Here is a 21,845-nt window from a genome sequence, read left to right on the forward strand (position 1 = left end):
GAAGGCCAGCAGAATGCCTCACTGAGAAGACAACTTTCCCATAAAGATGTGAAGGCCATGGTTGTGTGAGACACACAGATAGCCTGGGGAGGTTTTCCAAGGCCAAGGGAACGCCAAGCATCAGCACCATATAGGAAGACTACATTACATGTGCTCTAAGAACATGAAGGTATCTGGTACAGAGGAAAGGACTGGGAGAATAACAAGAGGCAAAAGCAGAAAACATGCCACCAGGCCAGTCTATGAGTTTGCCTCTTACTATGACTGACATGGAATACTGATCAAAAGTTATGAGCAGGGGACAGTGTTGTGGCACAATGGGTAAAGCCACTGCCTTCAGTGCTGGCATCCCACATGGGCTACAGTTGGAGTTTTAGCTGTTGCACTTCCAATCAAGTTCCATGCTAATGGCCTGGGAAAGCAAAGGAGAATGTCTCAAGTTCTTGGGTCCTTGTACCCACATGGGACACTTGGAAGAAGCTCCTGGCTTCTGGCTTTGGCAAGGCCCATCCCCTGACTGCAGCCATGGGGGGGTGGGTGTCAATCACTGAATGGAAGACCTCGCTCTCCATCTTTCTCTCTTTCAAATAAAAAATAAACCTTTACAGAAAAGGTTCTGAGCAAAGGGATGCCATATCCTTACTTCTACACACCTGAAACAGGCTGCAGTATTATACTAAGAATAAACTAACTGGGAATGAGAACAGATGCAAGGAGGTCTGGAATGAGCCTACCACCATAGTTCAGGTGGGAAATGGCGGTCTGTGACACTGAGGTCTGGGGACTCCATTTCCTGTCCTCAACAGTGAAAGAATAGGATGGAAAGCAGGAAATTAGATGGTATCACTTGAGAGTAAAAATGGAGAAGAGACACAAAACAGACCCTTGGAGCATGCCATCATTAAAAGATGAGCTGTAGCCAGGCAAGGTCTGAGTCTGTACACAGTGTTTGCTGATTCTAACAATAGAATTGCTCTGTAGAATTCTGAACTTGATGTATTTGGTATCATACTTGGTGTAGTTTACCAAGTTGTCTTGTTCCATGCAACTCAGTGTTTGTGAAATCCATCAATGTGAACAAATATCCTTCTAGAACACTTGTTTTCACTGTTCCATAGCATTCTTTTGTGCTAATATTTCCGATTTGGTTCATTTTCCTGCACAGGGAATGTAGATTAGTCCCTTTATCCTGTAGTTATTAATATTAATATCCTGTAGTTACTAATATTGCTTTGAACATATTAACCTCCTTATGCCACATGTAATAGTCCTTGAGGAGGCCAGTGTTGTGGTGTAGCAGGAAAGCTTCTACCTGCAGTGCTGGCATCCCGTATGGGCAGTGATCTGTGTCCAGCTGTTTCATCTCCAATGCATTTCTCTGCTAACTCACCTGGAAAATCAGTGGAAGATGGCCCAAATGCTTGGACCCCTGCACCCACATGGGAGACCTAAATGAAACTCCTGACTCTGGCTACAGCCTGGCCCAGCCCTGGTCAGTGCAATGTGGGAATGAAAGATCTCTCTCACTCTCTTCAATACATTTTGGAGGACTCAGGATTTTTCATTTCCTTTTCTTCTTGTCTCTGTTCTGCTATTAAATTCTATTGTATTTAAGGTACACTACATGGTGTTATAATATACATATAACGTAAAATGTTTTAAAAAAATAAAGTAAAATGTTACCATAGTGAGATAAATTAATATATCTACCATTTCACACATTTGTCATTTCTCTTTCATCATCATCACCCTCTCCTCCCCGACCTGTGGCAAAAGTCGGGGAGGAGAGGGTGATGATGATGAAAGAGAAATCATCGGACGGAAGATCTTCCTCTCTGTCTCTCCTCCTCTGTGTATATCTGGCTGTAATAAAATGAATAAATCTTTAAAAAAAAAAAAAGTAGCTACATTCTTCTCATTCAGAAAAATGTCCTGGAAACAGCACTGTGAAGTAGTGAATAAAGCCATTAACTCTGATGCCTACATCCCATAGAGTGGCAGTTCATATCTCAGATGCTCCAATTCCAATTCAGCTCCCTCTCAGAATACCTAGGAAAAGCAGCAGAAGAGGTCCCAAGTACTTAGGCCTTTGCACTCATGTGGAAGACCCAGATGAAGCTCCCAGCTTTGGCCTGGCCCAGGATTGGCTTTTGTAGCCATTTAGGGAGTCAATCAGCATATGAAAGATCTCTTTGTCTCTACCTCTCCATCTCTCTAACTCTTTCAAATAAAGAAATAAAAATCTTATCAAAAGAAAGCCTGAACATGACACACTAATGCTTATTATTATTTGAGAGTCAGATGGAGACTGAAGGATAGACAGAATTCTAATCTGCTAATTCACTCCCCAAATGCCCACATTCGTAAGCAGGGCTAGGTCAAAGCCAGAAGCCAGGAGCCCAATCTAGCTGTCCTACATAGGTGGCAGGCACACAACTACTTGAGCCATCACCTGCTGCCTTCTAGAATCTGCATTAGCAGAAAGCTGGAGTCAGGGAGCCGAGAGAAGGGCCACATCCTGATACGATAGCTATAGTTTTTATATTCTACATTAGATCTCTGAACTTGTTCATCTTACATTTCTGCTACTTCATATCATTTGACCTACAGTCTCCCAGCTTCCTCTCCCTATCTACCCACATGTACCCTGCTAACCACTATTTTCTTCTCTTTCCCTATACATTTGACCTTGTTTTTCCTAGTTTCTCTATGATGCTATTCCTGCTCATCTAAGAACCACATCACCATCCCAGCACTGAGACAAATCCAAGGCATGTAAATGATGGTCAACAGTATGAGTACCCTCTTCAACTTCTCCAGATAGTGTCAAACGGCCTTGCAAGTTGGGCAGCCCCGTTTATATTTCCACCAGCAGTGTGCACACATTCTCATCACCAATGCTGGGTACTGTCAGAATTTTATTTATGCCAAGTCATCAGCAATAAAAATTTTAAAATTTTACCACAGCATTAATAGCTGCATGTACACAGATATGTAATGGAAAAAAACAACTCAAGACACTGTAACCCATGGTGAGTGAGAACACGTCTGAACTTCTTTCTTATCTACTGACAGTCTCAGATTCTACAAAGACATATTTAAAAGTTTATATAAAAGGGAATGCAACAGTGTTTATCATGGTGAAAAAAATGACTTTCAGATATAATGAGCCTTCAAAAAATTCATAGAAATTCATATTGTTTAAAAAAAATTATGAAGATTTCAATTTTTTTCACCAAACTTATCTTATTTCATTTCTCCATACAATTCTTGGAAAACTCTCATATAATCTGCTCAGTTTTCTATAGTTTTTCCATTAATCCTGGGGATCTCAAAATGGTATGGACAGAATCAGAAAGGCTATTATGGAATCAGAGTGGAAGCTGGCTCCTTTTCACGGTAAGCTTCATTATGATTGCATTTATTATCAATTGGTGGTGACATAGAGCATTAAAAAAAAAAACTAATGCGATGAGGAAAACAGGTCTATGGACGGGAAAGCATACTGCCTTCACTAACACTCTTGGTCCCTTTGGGAGGGCGGGTATAAAGAATGTCATACTGTTCCTCAGAGTCAGGGAAAGAAGTCAGTACTCACGGATCTGGTTGGTAGAGGCACTGTAGAATGCATTGACTGTTGTTGGATTTGTAAACCACCTATAGGAAAAAAACAAATACCACACAATGATCATCATTATCCAGGTTAGAGGGAGCAAAGACAAACATGACGTGAGTGGATTTATTAGCAGCTAATCATGATTGTTGACCACCACTGACCTAAGAGGAAAAGTCATCAACAGTGCTTCTGAAAAAAACTTGCAAGAGAAAATTGTAGAATCTAAAGGGCTCTCCCCAGAGATGAGAATACAGCAACAGGATGAAGTTTGCCAGAACCTGTGCAAGCATCAATAGAGAGTTGTGTCTCTAATCTGCACCACCAATGATATGTTATCCCTACTCCCAAAAGTTTTGGATTGTTGACAACATAAAGGTAAACTAACAAAAGATGAATACAATGTAACAATGCTACATGGGGGTTCCATTTGTTCCAATACAAAGTGCCAGTTGATTTAAGTGTCATGAGCCTGAATAGCTGGTCCTGCCTTCTTCACTAGCTCAGTTGAGTTAGAAACTTCCTAAGGCTAATTTCTAACTTAAACCTAAGATATTACATTAGATATTGGAGGAACCTTGCAATTATGAAGTGCCTATAAATTCACATTTTTTTTTTAAAGATGTATTTATTTATTTAAAAGACACAGTTAGAGAGATGCAGAGCCAGAGAGAGAGGGAGACCTTCCATCTATTGGTTTACTCCCCACATTGGCTGCAAAAGTCAGAGCTGGGCATGCAGAGGCCAGAAATGTGGGATTCCATCAGGCTCCCCCACATGAGTGGCAGGAGTCCAAGCACTTAGGCTATTCTCCACTGTTTGCTCAGGCATATTAGAAGGGAGCTGGATAGAAAGTGGAGCAGCCAGGACTCAAACCAGCACTCCTACGAGATACAATCATTGTAGGTAGTAACTTAACCTGTGGTGCCACAATGCCCATCCCTACACATTCACGTTAAACACTGAATAAGTGACTTAGATCAGGAATTATTTTAAAAATTTATGTGGCATCAGATGGCAAACATTTTAGGCTAGATAGGCAAAAAAGCAAAGTCAGTACTATGTGGGTATATGAGAAAAAAATTTCTGACAAATTGTATTGATATTGAAATAATAATAATAATCAAGCACAATAATTATAAGAAAGACAAGGGAATGGGAAGAATGGGGTAGAAGAACATTTTATTTAATTAAGATTCAAAATCAGGAGCCAGCATAGTGGTGGCAGGACCCCATATGGGCGCCAGTTCATGTACTGACTGCTCCACTTCCCATCCAGCTCTCTGCCTGTGGCCTGGAAAAGCAGTAGAGGATGGCCCAAAGCCTTAGGGCTCTGCACTCATGTGAGACACCTGAGGAAGAATTCTGGGTGCTGGCTTTGGATCAGCTCAGCTCTGGTCAGAGTGGCCATTTGGGAAGTGGACCAGCAGGTAGAGGACCTCTCTGTCTTGCCTTCTCTCCCTGTAAATTCTGCCTTTCAGATAAAAATACATAAATCATTTTAAAAAGATTTAAAATTGTGTTTCCAACCATCAAATCAGCCTCAAACATCTGTCTTTAGAAATTAGTCTTGGGCCTGGCACAGTGGCCTAGTGGCTAAAGTCCTCGCCTTGAACGCACTGGGATCCCATATGGGCGCTGGTTCTAATCCCGGCAATTCCACTTCCCATCCAGCTCCCTGCCTGTGGCCTGGGAAAACAGTTGAGGACAGCCCAAAGCCTTGGGACCCTGCACCTGTGTGGGAGACCCGGAGGAAGTTCCTGGATCCTGGCTTTGGATCGGCACAGCACCAGCCGTTGTGGTCACTTGGGGAGTGAATCACTGGACAGAAGATCTTCCTCTCTGTCTCTCCTCCTCTCTCTATATATCTGACTTTGCAATAAAAATAAATAAATCTTTTAAAAAGTAGAGAAATTAGTCTTAGCTTACAGGCTTACAAAAACAGGCTGTACACAAGATTTAAAAGGCTATATTTTGCCACGCTTCATCTTAAATGGTTGTGAGTTTCAGTCAATACACATTTTATGATTAAAAGCAAGTAATTTATCTTAAGCTAAACTGCTAAAAAAAACTTTTTCAGAGCTATCATTTTACTCACATGTCTAATAAAATAATTCTATCAGACTAATAAATCAATTTATAAAGCCAATATGAGACTGCGTAGGAAACTCAACCACTGATTCTAGTAGGTCCTTTTATGCATTTTCCATACCTATAAACGAAATATGAAAATGAGCACACTTCAAAAAGTTTGTGGAAAAAATGGAGTTTAAAAATAAGCTTATCTTGGTGCATAGCAAGTTTAAATCCATGCATAGTTGTTTTCCATGAACTTTTTGAAGTACTCTCATGCCACTGAATTATTATTATTACCATCTTTACATAACACTCATTAAGCACTGATTCCCAAGTACTTTAACAGACTTTGCCACATGGCAGCTATAGGAATTATGAGACCATTTTAAAGATGAGGATAATGAGATTATGAGTATAACTTACTTGTACAAGGTCTAGTCTGACTTCAAATTCTCTATATTCTGTCCAAGAAAGCATTGGATATCAAGAAAGAAAACTCATCTCTTGTCAACACTGAAACCAAGATTTATTTCCATAAAATGCATATTCCTTTCCTTTACATGTAGGGTCAGTATTGTAATTAAGCCCAAGTGCTTCACACAAATTCAGTGGGCGATCTAGTTTCCTGAGGAAGTGAGTAGAAGGGAACATACCTCTATTGGTCTAATACTGCTATTTACAATAGACAGAACTATGGCCACTCACTCACGTCTGCATGTTATGAAAATGTCGCATCACATAGCAAAAGGAAAGATGGGAATATTAAATAGGGACACCATCCTTGGTTATCCTGGTAGTCCCAATCTAATCACATGAGCCCTTAAAAGCATGCAACTTTGTTCTGTAGCTACAATTGGAGATGTATAGCAGAGAAAGAGATGAAAAGAAATACTGCAACACCAAGCAGTCAGAGAAATTCCAAGGGTACAAAGGATGCAGGACACAGCTGCTGGCTGTAAGATATGAGGGTTATCCACATACAAGGATCAAAGAAAGGCTCCTGGTGACAAAGACCCGCTTCCTGGGACAGTCAGTCAGCCAAGGAAGTAAGGACCCAGTTCTACGACACAAGGAACTGGAATTGGCCAAACAACTGAATCAGATTGGTGGAGAATTTTTTCCAGAGCTACCATGCCTGCAAAAGCCCAACCAACTGATGCCTCAATTTCACCCTGTGAACCCACCCCCCCCAAAGCAGAGACAAGGAGTTAAGGAGTTTGTGCTTTTCAGTTTCTGTGGTTGCAGCGATGTTACTCGAACAATAGGCAACTGATACTCTAGCTACAGAACCTAACCATTTGTAGGTCAAGAAGGAAGAATTACCGTACATCTTAATGTTGCTTCTAAATAACATTGCGCTCCATAGTAATACACAAACAAGACAGCATCCATTCTCAAACCTTGTCCCATCGCTCTCAATGTCCCTCCCTTTGGCACAGGATAAACTTCTACAGTGCTAGGGTAGGAGTAATCCAGGGACAATGCTGACAGACAAATGAGAACACAACAGAGGAATCAAACAAGTAACTCACTGAACTAGATCCAATGCCGTTTTTGAAGCTGACACACCTGATTTTAGACTTGTAACTGCACCATTCCTGATTTCCCAGACCATCTACTGCTAGGACACATTTGGAGCCTGGATTACGCCCAGAGCTGGTATTCAGCAGCTGTCCCAGTACATCTTGCCTGTTGTCAATGCTTTGATTTCTTCTGTCTGTTTAGTGCCCATTACAAACCAGCTGTTAAGCACTTTGTACATGTAATTATAACCAACTTTACATATATTTAGTTTTATTATCCTCTAAGATGAGGCTACCTTTGCTCATCTTAATGTGTTAGCAAAGTGTTTTCCATTTTTCTCATTACAAAATGGAGTCCTGGGCCCAATGTGATGGTTTAGTGGCTAAATCCTCATTTTGCATGTGCGGGCACTGGTCCATGTCCTGGCTGTTCCACTTCCCAGCTCCCTACTTGTGGCCCAGGAAAGTAGTAGATAATGGGCCAAAGCCTTAGGACCCTATGCCCACGCAGAACACCCAGAAGAAGCTCCTGGCTACTGGTTCTGGATCAGCGAGCTCAGTTCCAACCACTGCAGCCACTTGGAGACTGAACCAGTAGATGGAAGATTTTTTTTTCATTAATTATTTTTTTTATTCATTAATTACATTGTATTACATGACACAATTTCATAGGTACTGGGATTCTCCCCCCTTCACCCCAAACCCTTCCCCCATGGTGAATTCCTTCACCTTGATGCATAACCACAGCTCAAGTTCCGTTGGGATTCCCTAATTACAAGCTCACACCATACAGAGTCCAGCATCCCACTGTCCAGTTCAAGTTCAACGGCCTCTAGAGGCCCTCTCAGGTTTGAGGGCAGAGCCAGCAGAGCGTCACCTCGATCAACTAGAAGCTCCAACATATCATCAGCAACAGTCCAGGTACGATGAGGCTGGTGCAGAGTCCACTGATTGACATAGTCTATCTTAGAGTTTCCCCTTGTCCAGTTTTCCACTGCAAGCATATAGCTGAGGTGGTTGATTGATCTACTCCATCTTAGATGGAAGATTTTTCTGTCTCTTGTCTGTAAATCTGCTTTTCCAATTAAAAATTTTTTGAAAGAAGAGAAGAGAAAAGAAAGGAAAAGAAAGGAAAAGAAAAGAAAAGAAAAAAGAAAAGAAAAGAAAAGAAAAAGAGAATAGGAGAGAAAGATAAAAGAAGGAAGGAAGGAAGGAAAATAGAGTCTTGGGGCTACCATTATGGCTCTGGTTCAGCAAGTTAAGCTGCAGCCTTCAATGCCAGCATCCCACAGTGGATATCAGCTTATGTTCCAGCTGCTCTGGTTCCAATCTAATTGCTGCTAACTGCCTGGGGAAAGCAACAAATTATGGTCCAGGTGCTTGGGTCCCTGCACCAAGTGGGAAACCAGGAGGGAACTCCTAACTCCTGGCTTCAGACCAGTCACATACTGAGTACTGGGGCTATCTGGGGAGGGAGGGAGCCAATGGATGGAAGATGTCTTTCAGTTCCTCTCTCTCTAGCCCTGTCTCTCCGTAACTTTGTAACTCTGACTTTAAAATGAATAAATAAATCTGACAGAGGGAAAAAAGAGAGAGAGGGAAACAGAGAGAGAGAAGACAGATATGAAATGTCAAGGCCAGTGTTGGACACCAGTTCACATTCCACTGCTCCACTTTGACCAGGGAAAAGCAGCAGATTGTCGAAAAGGTGCTTGGGTCCCTGTTCCCACATGGGAGACCTGAATGAAGCTCCAGGCTCCTACCCTCAGCCTGGCCCACTCCTATCCACTGCAGTCATTTGGAAAATGAATCCACAAATAGAAGATCAATCTCTTTCTCTCCTTCCCCCATCTCTCACATCCTGCCTGTCAATGAATGAATGAATGAATGAATGAAAGACAGACAGACAGACAGCCTAAATTCCTCCCCCTCTTAATTATGGACTATCCTTAGTGACTTCCTCTAAAAAATAAAATGCAATAGAAATGTGTGACTTTCAAGGTTACACAACTAAAGGAGGCACAACCTTCCCTGGGTATACACAAACGCCTTCTTCCTTCCCCCTCCCTCTTTCTCAAGCAATTTACTGTTTAACATTTCGCCAGCAATTAGAACTGCCTACAGAAGCTCTGCTTTCTTGGAGAGGCCATATGGAGGCAGGTATTACAGTACAAGCCCCCTACCCTACCACACACATGAGAAAGGCAGCCTTTATCACAACTCGAGCCCCAGCCTCCATCTGTCTGTAACATGCATGAAAAAACACCTGCAAGAACCACACAACCCTGGAAACCATAAGAGATAAAGGATTACTGCTGCTTTATTCTCTAAACGAGAGCCCCCCCATTGTCATGCAGTGATGAATAACTGTATACCTCCTGAAAAAGCTGGCTGTCCAGACTAAATCCTATCCAGCACTCTGAATTTACCCCCAGAAAACTGTTGTGTTTGCTCAAAACAACTGTCTACAAAAATTAATAAATTGCAATTCCTTTAGTGAAGTGTTTTCCACATTGTGCACCGATCTTCTATCATTGATACCTGCCTAGTATACCCATTTTTTAGATGACTGGGACATGGAAACATCACATTTTCCACAGTTTAATTCTCAAGAAGATTTTCTGGTCCTTACAGGCTAATGCTATTTTCCAAATAGTATGTGCGAAGCACTAAATCTATTAAAATCAATTTATTCCGGGCTTGGCAGCATGGCCTAGTGGCTAAGGTCCTCGCCTTGATCCCATATGGCCGCTGGTTCTAATCCCGGCAGCTCCACTTCCTCTCTATCTCTCCTCCTCTCAGTATATCTGACTTTGTAATAAAAATAAAATAAATCTTTAAAAAAAATCAATTTATTCCTATGTGCAAGTATGTATCTACTTAAATAGTAACATTCATGTGCTTTACGTTTTTCTTATTATGTCTTTATGGTATCCATGCTATCTGTGTCTGAGGGAAGATTTAGTTCACAAGGCAGGGAGCAGTCTCCTATAAATTTCAAGCCCCACATACGTGTGGCTGGAGTTACACCACACAATGGGACACATAAAAAGAATGGAGCACTGCAAACAATAATCTGAAGGCAAAAATACTGGTACCCTTATTTCTTTGGGCTGTATAAAATAGGAATACCTTAGGCTAAACTTTCATATTTTACTTAGCAACTCTTAAAGATAGTCTAGGAAATATGGAATGGACAACTCATACAGTATTTCTTGATATCTTACTAATACCCTACAGGCTATATTACTCATTTAATCCTTTTGCAAGCAAATATTATTGGAAGGGCCATAGACATTTCATGTATTTTTTGCATATTTTTCAAAAGATAAAGAGAATCCAGACATGTTTGGTCACAGCAGAGTGAGAACAAGTTAATAGGGAAGCTGGCTTAAAATCATTTCTGTCAAAGAAAGCAGTCCTGAGGAAAAGAAATTACTTTTGACTCAAGCCAACCAGTAAAGTAAATCCTCTATTTTTAAGCAAGCTGATGAAGTGACAATTCTGAGAACCAACCCCCAAATATGTACCTTCAGGGATGACCACCCAATTCATTTCATTTTTGCTGGCATTTCCCATTGCCTTTGAAACTTCTTAAGGAACATTAGTGCAACTAAACTGGATTCCACAAGAATGCAAGATAAAGGATATTTATCTCCTAAACCCACAAAGAAACAAAATACCACTTTAGGGCTTTGCACAAAAATAACCATAATGTGCTGCTCAAAGTGAACTAGTGTAGTAGAGCTACTCCAGAATTATTCCCACTTGATTAACCCATGAACTCTCAAACTCCAAAGATGTCAGTTAGACAGGTATCAGGAAATTACAACTGCCTACAATTACTGAAAAGCACCAGTGAGATATTTGCATAAGACTGATCATGATATAACTTATGTCATGCAAAAATGACCTTAAATTTCTCAATGGTGTTTTCCTAAAATAAATACACAATTTGAGGAAACAAGAATTACAAAAAGATGTACTAATTTCCAATAATGAAGAATTTTCCCCAATTAGTAATGACTTTAAAGCCTGTTGAAACAGTTATTTGTGGTCTGCTGACAGAAGACTACAAAGAATCAATTTGCCTAAAACTACAAAGTAAGCTAGTGCTTGTCTAAAGCACGGATCAAAAATTAAAAAGTCAAGATCATTTTAACCCAATAAGCTGTCAGTATCTTCGGGTGATGTTAAAGATGACACATTGAAGAGCTTTTGAATTAGAAACCCAGGTCTTGCTACATATCCGCATGAATAATAAATTTTAAAAATCAACAAACTGGTAGCATCTCCAATATGATGGAATTTCTAGAAAGATCCTGAAAATCCACAAAAACAGCAGAAAAGCTCTAAAATGTTTCACAGGTTTGGACAGCAATCATACAATAAAAGGTGGGATTATTTTCATAGATCTCCAATGACCTTGCTGTGAGCGGGGCTCTAAAATTTCATGAAAACACGCACCATAAAAAATTATGCATGAATTTCAACAATTTTGTATCAAAATAAACATATTTTAATTATATTTTCCACAAGCTTTATGAAGCACCATTGCCAGTGAGAAATTAAAAATCATTAGTTGCATTACAGAATGTTCCTTCTATGCCAATCTTAAAGTTTTTAGCATGAAGTGGTTTGGAATTTTATCAAATGCGTTCTCTGCATCTATTGGGATGATCACATGGTTTTTATTTTTTCAATTTGTTGCTGTGGTGAATCACATTTATTAATTTGCCAATGTTGAATCATCCAAGCATGCCTGGGATGCATCCCACCTGGTCTGGGGGAATGATCTGCCTGATGTACTGTTGGATCCTGTTGGCTAGTATTTTGTTGAGGATTTTTGCATCTCTGTTCATCAGGGACATCAGTCTGTAGTTCTCTCTTTCTGTTGTTTCTCTGATTTTGGTATTAAGGTGATACTGACTTCATAGAAACAGTTTAGAAGGATTGTCTCCTTTCTATTATTTGGAATAGTTTGAGAAGGTTTAGGGCATGTTCTTCTTGGAACATTTGCTAGAATTCAGCAGTGAAGTCATCTGATCCAGGGATTTTCTTGGTTGGGAGGGATTTCATTACTGATTCAATCTCAGTCCTTGATATAAATCTATAAAATTAATTTAAATTATTAATTTACTTCTGATTCAGTTTTGATAAATTGCATTTGTCCAAAAATCCATTCATTTCTCCTAGGTCTTCTGATGTGTTGGCATATAATTGCTTGTAATAGTTCCTAATAATTCTATGTATTGCCAAGACATCTGTTATTGTATTTCCTTTTTTGTCTCTCATGAAAAATCTAATGCCAACACCATACTAAATGGGAAAAGACTGCAAACTTTTTCACTAAGATCTGGAACTAGACAAGTTTGTCCACTTTCACCACTGCTATTCAGCATAGTATTGGAAGTCCTTGCTAGAGCTATTATACAAGAAAAGCAAATTAAAGGAATTCAAATTGGAACTGAGGAATTGAAATTTTACAGATGACATGATTCACTACATAGAAGAATCAAAAGAATCAATCAAGAGACTATTGGAACTCATAAGAATTTGGCAGGGTAGCAGAACACAAAATTAATGAACATAATTCTATGGCACTTGTATATACATATAATTCCACAGCTGAGAAAGAAATTTCAAGTACAGTCCTATTTAAAATAGTGGAGAGGAATCTCAAATATCTTGGGATTAACCTAACCAAAGATGTGGAAGATCTCCCTAATGAAAATTACAAAATATTTTAAAAAGAAACAGTAGAAGACATTAAAAGAAGAAGAAACTTACCAGGTTCCTGTATCAACAGAATCAACATCATTAAAATGCCCATATTGCCAAAATTAATATACAAATTCAACATGATCCTTATCAAAATCCCAACAACATTCTTCTCAAAAATAGAAAAGATGATCCAAAAGTTCATAAGGAATCATAAGTGACCATGAATCGCCAAAGCTATCCTTAAGAATAAAAATCAGGCAGGGGGAATCACAATTCCAGACCTCAAGTCATACTACAGAGCAGCGATCAGCAAAACAGTCTGGTATTGGTACAGAAACAGACTTCAATGGAACAGAATAGAAACCCAAGAAGGGAGCCTACACAGGTACAGTCAATTAATCTTTGACAAGAGAATTGAAAATAAGCTAAGGGAAAAGTCTCTTCAACAAATGCTGTTGAGACAACTGAATAGCACCCAGCAGAGGTAAGAAGCAAGACCCGTACCTGTTACCTTATTCAAAAATCAGCTCTAAATTGATCAAGGGACTAAATTTGCACCCAGAAACCATCAAACTATTAGAAGAAAACATAGGAAGCACTCTCCAAGAGATAAGAATTGGGAAATACTTCTTAGGAAAGTCACCAAAGGCACATGCAGTCAAAGCCAAAATTAACAAATGAAACTATATCAAACTAAAAAGCTTCTGTATAGCAAAGGAAATGATCAACAAAGTGAAGAGGCAACCAACAGATTGAGAATGAAACACTATAGGTGAACCGAGAGATAATGTGATAACATGTGTCAGTGGAGCAGATGACTTAAAACCATTACCTGTCAAACAAATTTTAAAACTTACATTAGCATGAAATACCTGTATCATTTAGTATGTAATATGCATATTTTACGTGTAATATAATATTTTATAGTCTATGTGGTACTGATACTCCAGATTTCTTATTTGATGTTTGTATGACATATTTTCTCCCATCCTTTTACTTTTAAAATATTTGTATGCTTGACTTTGTATTGAATCTCCCATAGAAGCAATCATAATGAATATTGTACTTTTTTCCAAGCCTGATAATATTTGCCTTTTGTTTGGATTATTTAATCCATTCAAAATTAATAACATTATTGGTACAGTTGAATTGAAATCTGATGTTTTACATCTTTTCTGTATTTCTCATCTTATTTATCCCATGATCCATTTTTTACTTTTTTGCATTACGTGTTACCTACTGTAATATCTTAAATTTATGAATATTTTGACTTGTTTCATGTGGATTACTCTAATACCAGACACATCTTAACACACCACAATCAGTTTCACAATCTAATGAACATGGCTTTACAGTACTATTGTTAGATACATTATCAATATTATAAATATACCAATAGATTATCATAATACTACCTTTTATAATCACCTGTCTTCTAAACAATGTAAGAGAGAAAAGGAATATATATCGTCTACTGCAATAACTTTATTTCTAATCATTCCTTATTTTCTTCATTAATATGAATTTTCATTACAAAATGGAATTCATTCTTAGGTCAATATAGTTTTCACTACAGATATATACAACATATTTCTTTATATAATAGAGCCATCAATACATTATTTATATGGCTTTATACATTGTTACTTAAAACCAACTAAGAAATGTACATTTCTGTTATTATTTTTCTTTCATTTTTATTTCCCTATTTATTTTAGATGCAGAGAGATAGAGGGGGAAGACAAAGAAGGGGACAGAGAGACAACAACCTCTACTGTTTCATGCTCTTTGCTGCCCACAGTGGCAAGGGCTAGAGTAGGCCCAACCCAGGAGCCAGGAATTCAGTTGGCTTCTCCCTTGTCTCACTGCAGCAGGGACCAAATGACTTGAGGCAACACTGCTGCTTCCCAGCCTGTATTTCAGCAAGCTGGTGGAATTCTGATACATGAAGTAAACATGCAAGTGGTGTCTTAGCCACATACAAAATGGCACTGTTGTATTTGAATTCTATTTAGAGTTAGTTACTTTCAGTTTAAAGACATTTCTTTAGAGTTTCTTGTAAGTTAGATAAGTTACCAAGACAACTGATTAATGTGTTTAGCTGGGTCTTTTATGCTTTCATTTTGAAAGCTAGTTGTGAAGGATACAACATTTTTAGCTGGGGCTAGCATTGTGGCATAGTGGATAAAGCCAATCCTTCTGATGCTGGCATCCCATATGGGAGTATGTTGAAGTCCTGGCTGCTCCATTTCCAATTCAGCTCCCTGCTAATGGCCTGGGGAAACAGCAGAGGATGGCTCAAGTCCTTGGGCCCATGCACCCATATGGGACAACCGGAAGAAGTTCCTGCCTCCTGGCTCCAGTCTAGCTCAGATCTGGCCATTGTGATCATTTGGAGAGTAAGTCAATGGATGGAGGACCTCTCTTTGTAACTCTGCATTTCAAATCAAAAAAATAGATATGTCTTTTCAAAACAAATGCTAAAGCCTTTCTGCTACATTTTTGTTTTTAATTTGAATCCCGCACAGGTAGGCTAGTGGATCAATGTTAAGCTTACTCCTTAAAGTCAGTAGCTAACAAGTCAATTTGTAGATGTGTGTCATGAAAAAAAAATTGAACAGCAGAGGAGGGGTGAGAGGAAGTGATAGTTACATTTTTTAAAAGATTTATTTATTTTAATGGAAAGTCAGATATACAGGAAGAGAGAGAGAGAGAGACCAATAGGAAGGTCTTCCGTGAGAAGATTCACGCCCCAAGTGGCTGCAATGTCCAGAGCAGAGCCGATCCAAAGCCAGGGGTCAGGAGCTTCCTCCAGGCAGGGCCACTGGGACACTAACTAGTACCCATATGGGATCCTAGCACATGTAAGGCGAGGACTTCAGCTGCTAGGTTACTGCACCAGTCCAGTAGTTATATCTTAAGCCAAGGAAAAGTATAAGAGCTTAGAGTTTGCAGAAACCAAGACAGAACAGGAAATTGAGAAAGAGAATAACAAGAGAATTAAGAATAACAAGACCTTGTCAAGGATATGAAAACCAGAATATCAGCCACATTTGAAAATTCGACCACAGAGGGCCCAACACATTAGCCCAGTGATTAAATATTTGCCTTGCATTCATTGGAATCCCATAGGGTGCTGGTTCATGTCCTGGCTGCTCCACTTCCCATCCAGCTCCCTGCTTGTGGCCTGGGAAAGCAGTGGAGAATGGCCCAAAGCCTTGGGACCCTGCATCCATGTGGGAGACCCGGAAGAGGCTCCTGGCTACTGGCTCCAGGCTTTGGGTGGACACAGCTTTGGCTGTTACAGTCACTTGTGGGGTAAGCCTGCTGACAGAAGATCTTTAACTGTCTCTTCTTCTCTCTATAAATCTAACTTTCCAATAAGAATAAAATAAACCTTTTTAAAAAAAGAAAAAAAGAAAAGTGGACCACAGAAGCCAGACTTCCAGGTGTGATGGCACAAAACAGTGTAACGGTTCCTGTCTAAGTAAAGTACACAGGTGGACAGGAATGTCATCAGCTGCTTGAGCACACTGGGAAATAACAAGAGGCAACTACTACATTTTTAAAGGTTCTATCTTTAAAAAAAATACTCGTGCTTGGGACTAAGTATAACAGATGTGTGGTCTTCCTGCTTAGGACATTCCTGTCCCTCCAAGCTCAGTAACATATAAATCTGATCAAGATCTAGCTGATTAAAAAAATTAGCAACTTTACTACCACAAGAGGTAAACTCAACTGGAAATAGGAATAAAAACCTAAAGCTTTATCAACTAAAAGTGACCAATACAGTAGAAAAACACATAAGGAAAAGCCATTCAGAGAGTTAAAAGAGAGATCCTAAAACCAAGTCCCTGAAGTCTTCAAGCAAGCACTCCCCATACCCCTGACTGCCTAGGAAACCCAGTGTTTGTGCAGGGCAGAGCAGATACATCCCAGCAGGAAGGTCAAATCCAAAGTAGACTGAGCCCTAGCTGTGGAGATGCAGGCATTCTAAATCCTAACACAGAGCAATCCGCAGAAGGCAGAAGCCCTACAAAGTGTTTCAGTAGAGGCTTCACCTTAAACACTCGCTAAGTGTTTTTTTTTTTTATTTTAGTCAAGGTTTCTAAGGTTTTTTTTTATTCATTAATTACATTGTATTATGTGTAACAGTTTCATAGGTACTGGGATTCTCCCCACCCCTCCCCAAACCCTCCCACCATGGTGGATTCCTCCACCTTGTTGCATAACCACAGCTCAAGTTCAGTTGAGAGTCCCTCATTGCAAGCATATACCAAACATAGAGTCCAGCATCTTATTGTCCAGTCAAGTTCAATGGCTTCTTAGGTAGACCCTCTCTGGTTTGAAGACAGAGCCAGCAGAGTATCATCCCGATCAATTAAAAGCTCCAACATACCATCAGTAAAAATTTACATCATTATGGAATTAATTGACATAGTAATGAGTAGCCAATATGTTAAAAATAAATGCTAGTTCTTTACCTTCTGTGACCACCTCATTGACATTTCAATTTTAGTTTATACACAACATATAACATACGTAACATAACATGTTATACATAACATCATATCATCTTAAATTAAGGCGAACATGTGGTATTTAACCTTTTGGGATTGGCTCATTTCCCTTAGCATTATGGTTTCCAGTTTGGCCCATTTGGCCACAAAGAACTGCATTTTGTTTTTTTTTAATAGCTGAGTAGTATTCCATGGAGTAGATGAACCATAGCTTTCTTATCCAATCCTCTGCTGATGGGCATCAGCTAAGTGTTAAACTATACAGACGGGGGAAAATTCCCAAAGTGGGGCTCAATAATGAAGGCAAGAATTAAAATGCTCATTAGAGATAGCTGTAGTTGCACAGTGCAGTGTAACTGCAAGAATCTTTTTAAAAGATGCCTCAGAACAAAATAATCCAATCTAGAAGTATCATATATCTTCTGAAATACCTTTTCAACAACAAAAAGTATGAAACTGACTCTAACTGTGCCCAGATATCAGGTGTAGCAAATACTTCAAGTAGCCCATTATAAATAAGCTGAAAGGGAGAATCAAGATGGTGGAATAGGGTAAGGACACGTTTAAACAGAATAATTTGTACTCTATTCTCAGTGATACCAACTTCTCACAATAAGAATGGTACTCATAGTGCCTTCAGAGGCCGAGAACTCTGAGGTCACCCACCCCCGTTGGGATCTCCCACGTGGGATGGAAGAAGCCCAAATCCTTCTATGCAGGACCGAAGGTCATCGGAACAACAGCCAGGAGCCCTGAGTGGTCTGCAGAAACAGAAGAACAGTAAACTCCCTTCGGGACTTGGGAGAGGAGCTTTCTCTGGTCCTTACTTAGTTCCAACTTTGGATCCCCACCCTCTCCTGCAATGACCATCAGGGTCGCTCCAGAGCCCCCCTCCAAAAAAACTAACAAACAAAATTAGAATAGGTAGAGGACAACAAGGAAAGCTTAGAACCAGACAGGAAACGGTCAGCGTGGATTTACATATACCTTACTAGGTAGGTAGAACACAGAGATTAGGTACTCCTCACTGGGGAATGGAAGATTTCTCTGCACACCCATCCTAAAACTGTTCTACATCTCAACTGTTGACATATGCCTTGCTAGAGTTGCAAGCCAGTTTAGAGTATCCTAAAATCTGCCAAGTTCAGTAGAATCATGTTTCAACCCTATAGACTGCTAAATACTAAAATGAGGATAGACACGAGATAGCTGAATAGTACCCTGTAGCCATTTTAAGGTGTATAGAAGCTGGTTGTATATGAACTAAAATTAAAATGTCAATGAAGTAGTCACAGGATGTGGTTAAGAACTTGCATCTTGTAGCATATTGGTCACTCAATACCATGACAATTAATTACATAATGCTGTAAATTGTTATTGATGTTATGTCGGGGCTTTTAATTGATCAGGATGATACTCTACCTTCAGACCAGAGATGATCTTCCCAAGAAACCGCTGAATGTATCTGGACAATAAGATGCTGGACTCTTTGCTTGGTATATGCTTGCAATGAAAGAATCTCAACTGAATTTGATCTGTAATACTGCAACAAGGTGGAGGAATCTACCATGGGGGGAAGGTATGGGGAGGGGTTGGGGGAATCCCAGAGCCTATGAAACTGTGTCACATAATGCAAAATAAAATGATAATAATAAAAATAAGTAAAATTAAAATAAATAAATAAATACGCTGAAATAACTATAAGAAACCCTATTCAAATAATTCATAGGAAATAGGATGACAATGATTCAAAAAATAAATTATCACAACAGAGAAATAAAAACATAAAAACTACACAAATGGAAATTACAAAATTGACAATAGATCAAGAAATTATCCAGTCTGGGGAACACAGAAAATAAGCAATGGAGAAGTAGGCCATAGCAAAACGGGGCATGATCCCAGCCAGTCAAATCAGTAGCAGACAGAACAAAAAGAATGGAACCTTGAGCTGAAGAATGTCTCCATCATACGCATTTTATTCACTTCTAAAACAGGGATGTTACTATCTACACCACACAAAATTGGCAGGAGGATAAAATGAATTAAAATTTTATAAAGCACTTCCTGGAATACTGTAAACACAGAATAACTGTATTTATCGTCATCATTACCAACAATTTGCTAGAGGAGGAAATTGCACCTGGTTCACTGGTTTTATGTACAAAAGGTCCTAAAGAAAGTTCCTTACCTGTAGGGAAAGTTCCAACAGGTAGCTAAGCAGACCAATAAATCAAAAGCACTATTGGTTGGAAATAATGTGTCTGTTAGTTTGTACATATTATCTCAACAAATATCTTCTTATTGCTTCATAACTATACAATTACTTCTGTATTTCTAATCAAGATTTCATTGAAAGTATTATTCAAAAGTTACTGGTAGAGTGAAAATCCAGAAAAAAAATGTTCTATGTGTGTTCATATGTGTGCATATATATATGTGTGTGTTCACAATTAGATCTAGAAATAACTATACTGTTTGCATCCTAATAAGCCTTAGTTTTAGTATGATTTGAGGCTGAGTAGGGAATCCATAATGAGACTGAGGAACCAAACCCTATAATATTAGAAATAAGAGTTGGCAAAGACAACATAGATTTAGATCAAGTAAGAGAACTGGCAAGCCAGATACTCTGACTTCAGGGAAACTCAAAATCCCAAGACTCCACTTCTCACCAACTCATTTCTCTAGGTCACTTTTTATTTGTTTAGAAAGTACTCACTCTGTTTTTGGAACCACTTTTCTTAGCCAGAAGAAATCAGACTGTGCTAAATACTTGCGGGTCTGCAGGACGTTGCCAAAGTAGTCAGATTCTGAAAACTTGACCTGGGTGAAACAAAGCACAACACCATTGCTGTAAGTGAAGATCAGAGACGGTTCTGAAACAAGACATCTCTGCATGAAGGAGCAGCAGCAAGCCGAGAAGCTGGGGCCCTCACACCATCTCCCCATCCTTGCTGCTTCACCTGGCAGTGACAAAGCCATAAAATCTAATCTCAGTGATTTTCTTCTAACACACAAGTTCTGAAAATCAATGTGGCCATTTCTAGATCACAGTAACAAAAAAAAGGCAATAGAAGTTATGGACAGGTACAACGCGCTTCATTTACTTTATAATTGAAAAATCTACTTCGACCTTTATGGAACCTATTATCTCAGGTTTGAAATTTTGTGGCCCAGGAGCCCTTAGTCTTTTCTAAAATGCATATTTTATTTATTTGCCACATAAGCTTCTCCTAATACCATTCAGTTAAATCAGCTGAAACCTCATTTAGCTTATAGATGAAGATTTAGTCAAATGTTAAAATCCAATTTACTGTAATCGGCATGTGTTCATAAAGAAAAAAAGTGAAAGCAATTCAGAGACTTATTTTCCACCCTAAGCACAATAAAGTAACCAGAATAATTTAATTGTTAACAAAACATCTATTAACACAAAAGCCTCTAGTCACTAAAATTAATAAAATTACAGAGGCAAGCCATAGATTATAGCTTATGCAGGAATATAAGAAGCTGATAGTTCACAACCGTAATGTACATCAAAATCCAAAAACAAATAATTGATAATTGAGATCCTTTGTCTTTTTTCCTTTAGTTTTATTTGTGGAAGAATGGTGGAGAGTTTCAATTCTATAGGTAATCCATGTATAAAATTAGCAATATTTATCCAGGATAGTATTAATAATATTTGTGCAACAATAAAAGCAATGATTTTCCGTAATCTCTAATGCTTCCGTTTTTAAAGTATATTACTGTGTCAAATAAGAAAATACACATTGAATGAGTAAATAACTAAGAATGAACAACTTCTTAGCTGCAGTTGTTGGTAAATCTAAACCACAGTCTTTCATAAGCAAAAAATTAAGCATAGCAAATGCATGCACATAAATAGTACAAACAGGTGAGATGGGCATCGTGGTATGAGTTAAGAGTTCACTTGGAATATTCATATCCCTGCATTTCCCACTGGAGTGCAGGCCCATGCCTTGGTTACTTCTGATCAGTTGCCTCCTACTGCCCCTGGAAGGCCATCAGAAAATGATCCCAGTGGTTGAGCCCTGCCAACCACCTTAATGGAGGTGCTGGATCCCAGCTTCACTCTAGTTTAGCCATGGCTGTTGTGGTCATTTGCAGATACAACCACTATATGGAAAAGCTTTCTCGCTCACTCTCCCTCTCTTTCATCTTCTTCTTTTCCCCATGCCACAATTCTAATCTCAAAGCAATAAATAAATGTTTTTTTAAAAAAAAAAAAAACTATAAGCACAGAGCTGGTGCAATGATCAACTGGCTAATCCTCCATCTTCAAGCACCAGGATCAAACATGGATGCTGTTTCGTGTTCCAGTTGTTCCATTTCCCATCCAGCTCCCCGCTTATAGCCTAGGAA

General features: G+C 39.0%; 1 protein-coding gene across 1 annotated transcript in view; it reads right to left on the minus strand.

Annotated features, from left to right (window-relative positions):
• PHEX (phosphate regulating endopeptidase X-linked) overlaps nt 1-21,845 on the minus strand; it is a 208,117-nt gene that overhangs the window by 42,322 nt on the left and 143,950 nt on the right. The window contains exons 14-15 of the mRNA XM_004587814.3: nt 20,179-20,282; nt 3,599-3,657 (exon numbers count right to left, since the gene is read on the minus strand). Coding sequence (XP_004587871.2) covers nt 3,599-3,657; nt 20,179-20,282 — 163 coding nt within the window. The remainder of the gene's footprint in view (nt 1-3,598; nt 3,658-20,178; nt 20,283-21,845) is intronic.

The sequence above is a fragment of the Ochotona princeps genome, chromosome X (assembly GCF_030435755.1).
Source record: "Ochotona princeps isolate mOchPri1 chromosome X, mOchPri1.hap1, whole genome shotgun sequence".
In the NCBI taxonomy this organism is placed as follows: Eukaryota; Metazoa; Chordata; class Mammalia; order Lagomorpha; family Ochotonidae; genus Ochotona; species Ochotona princeps.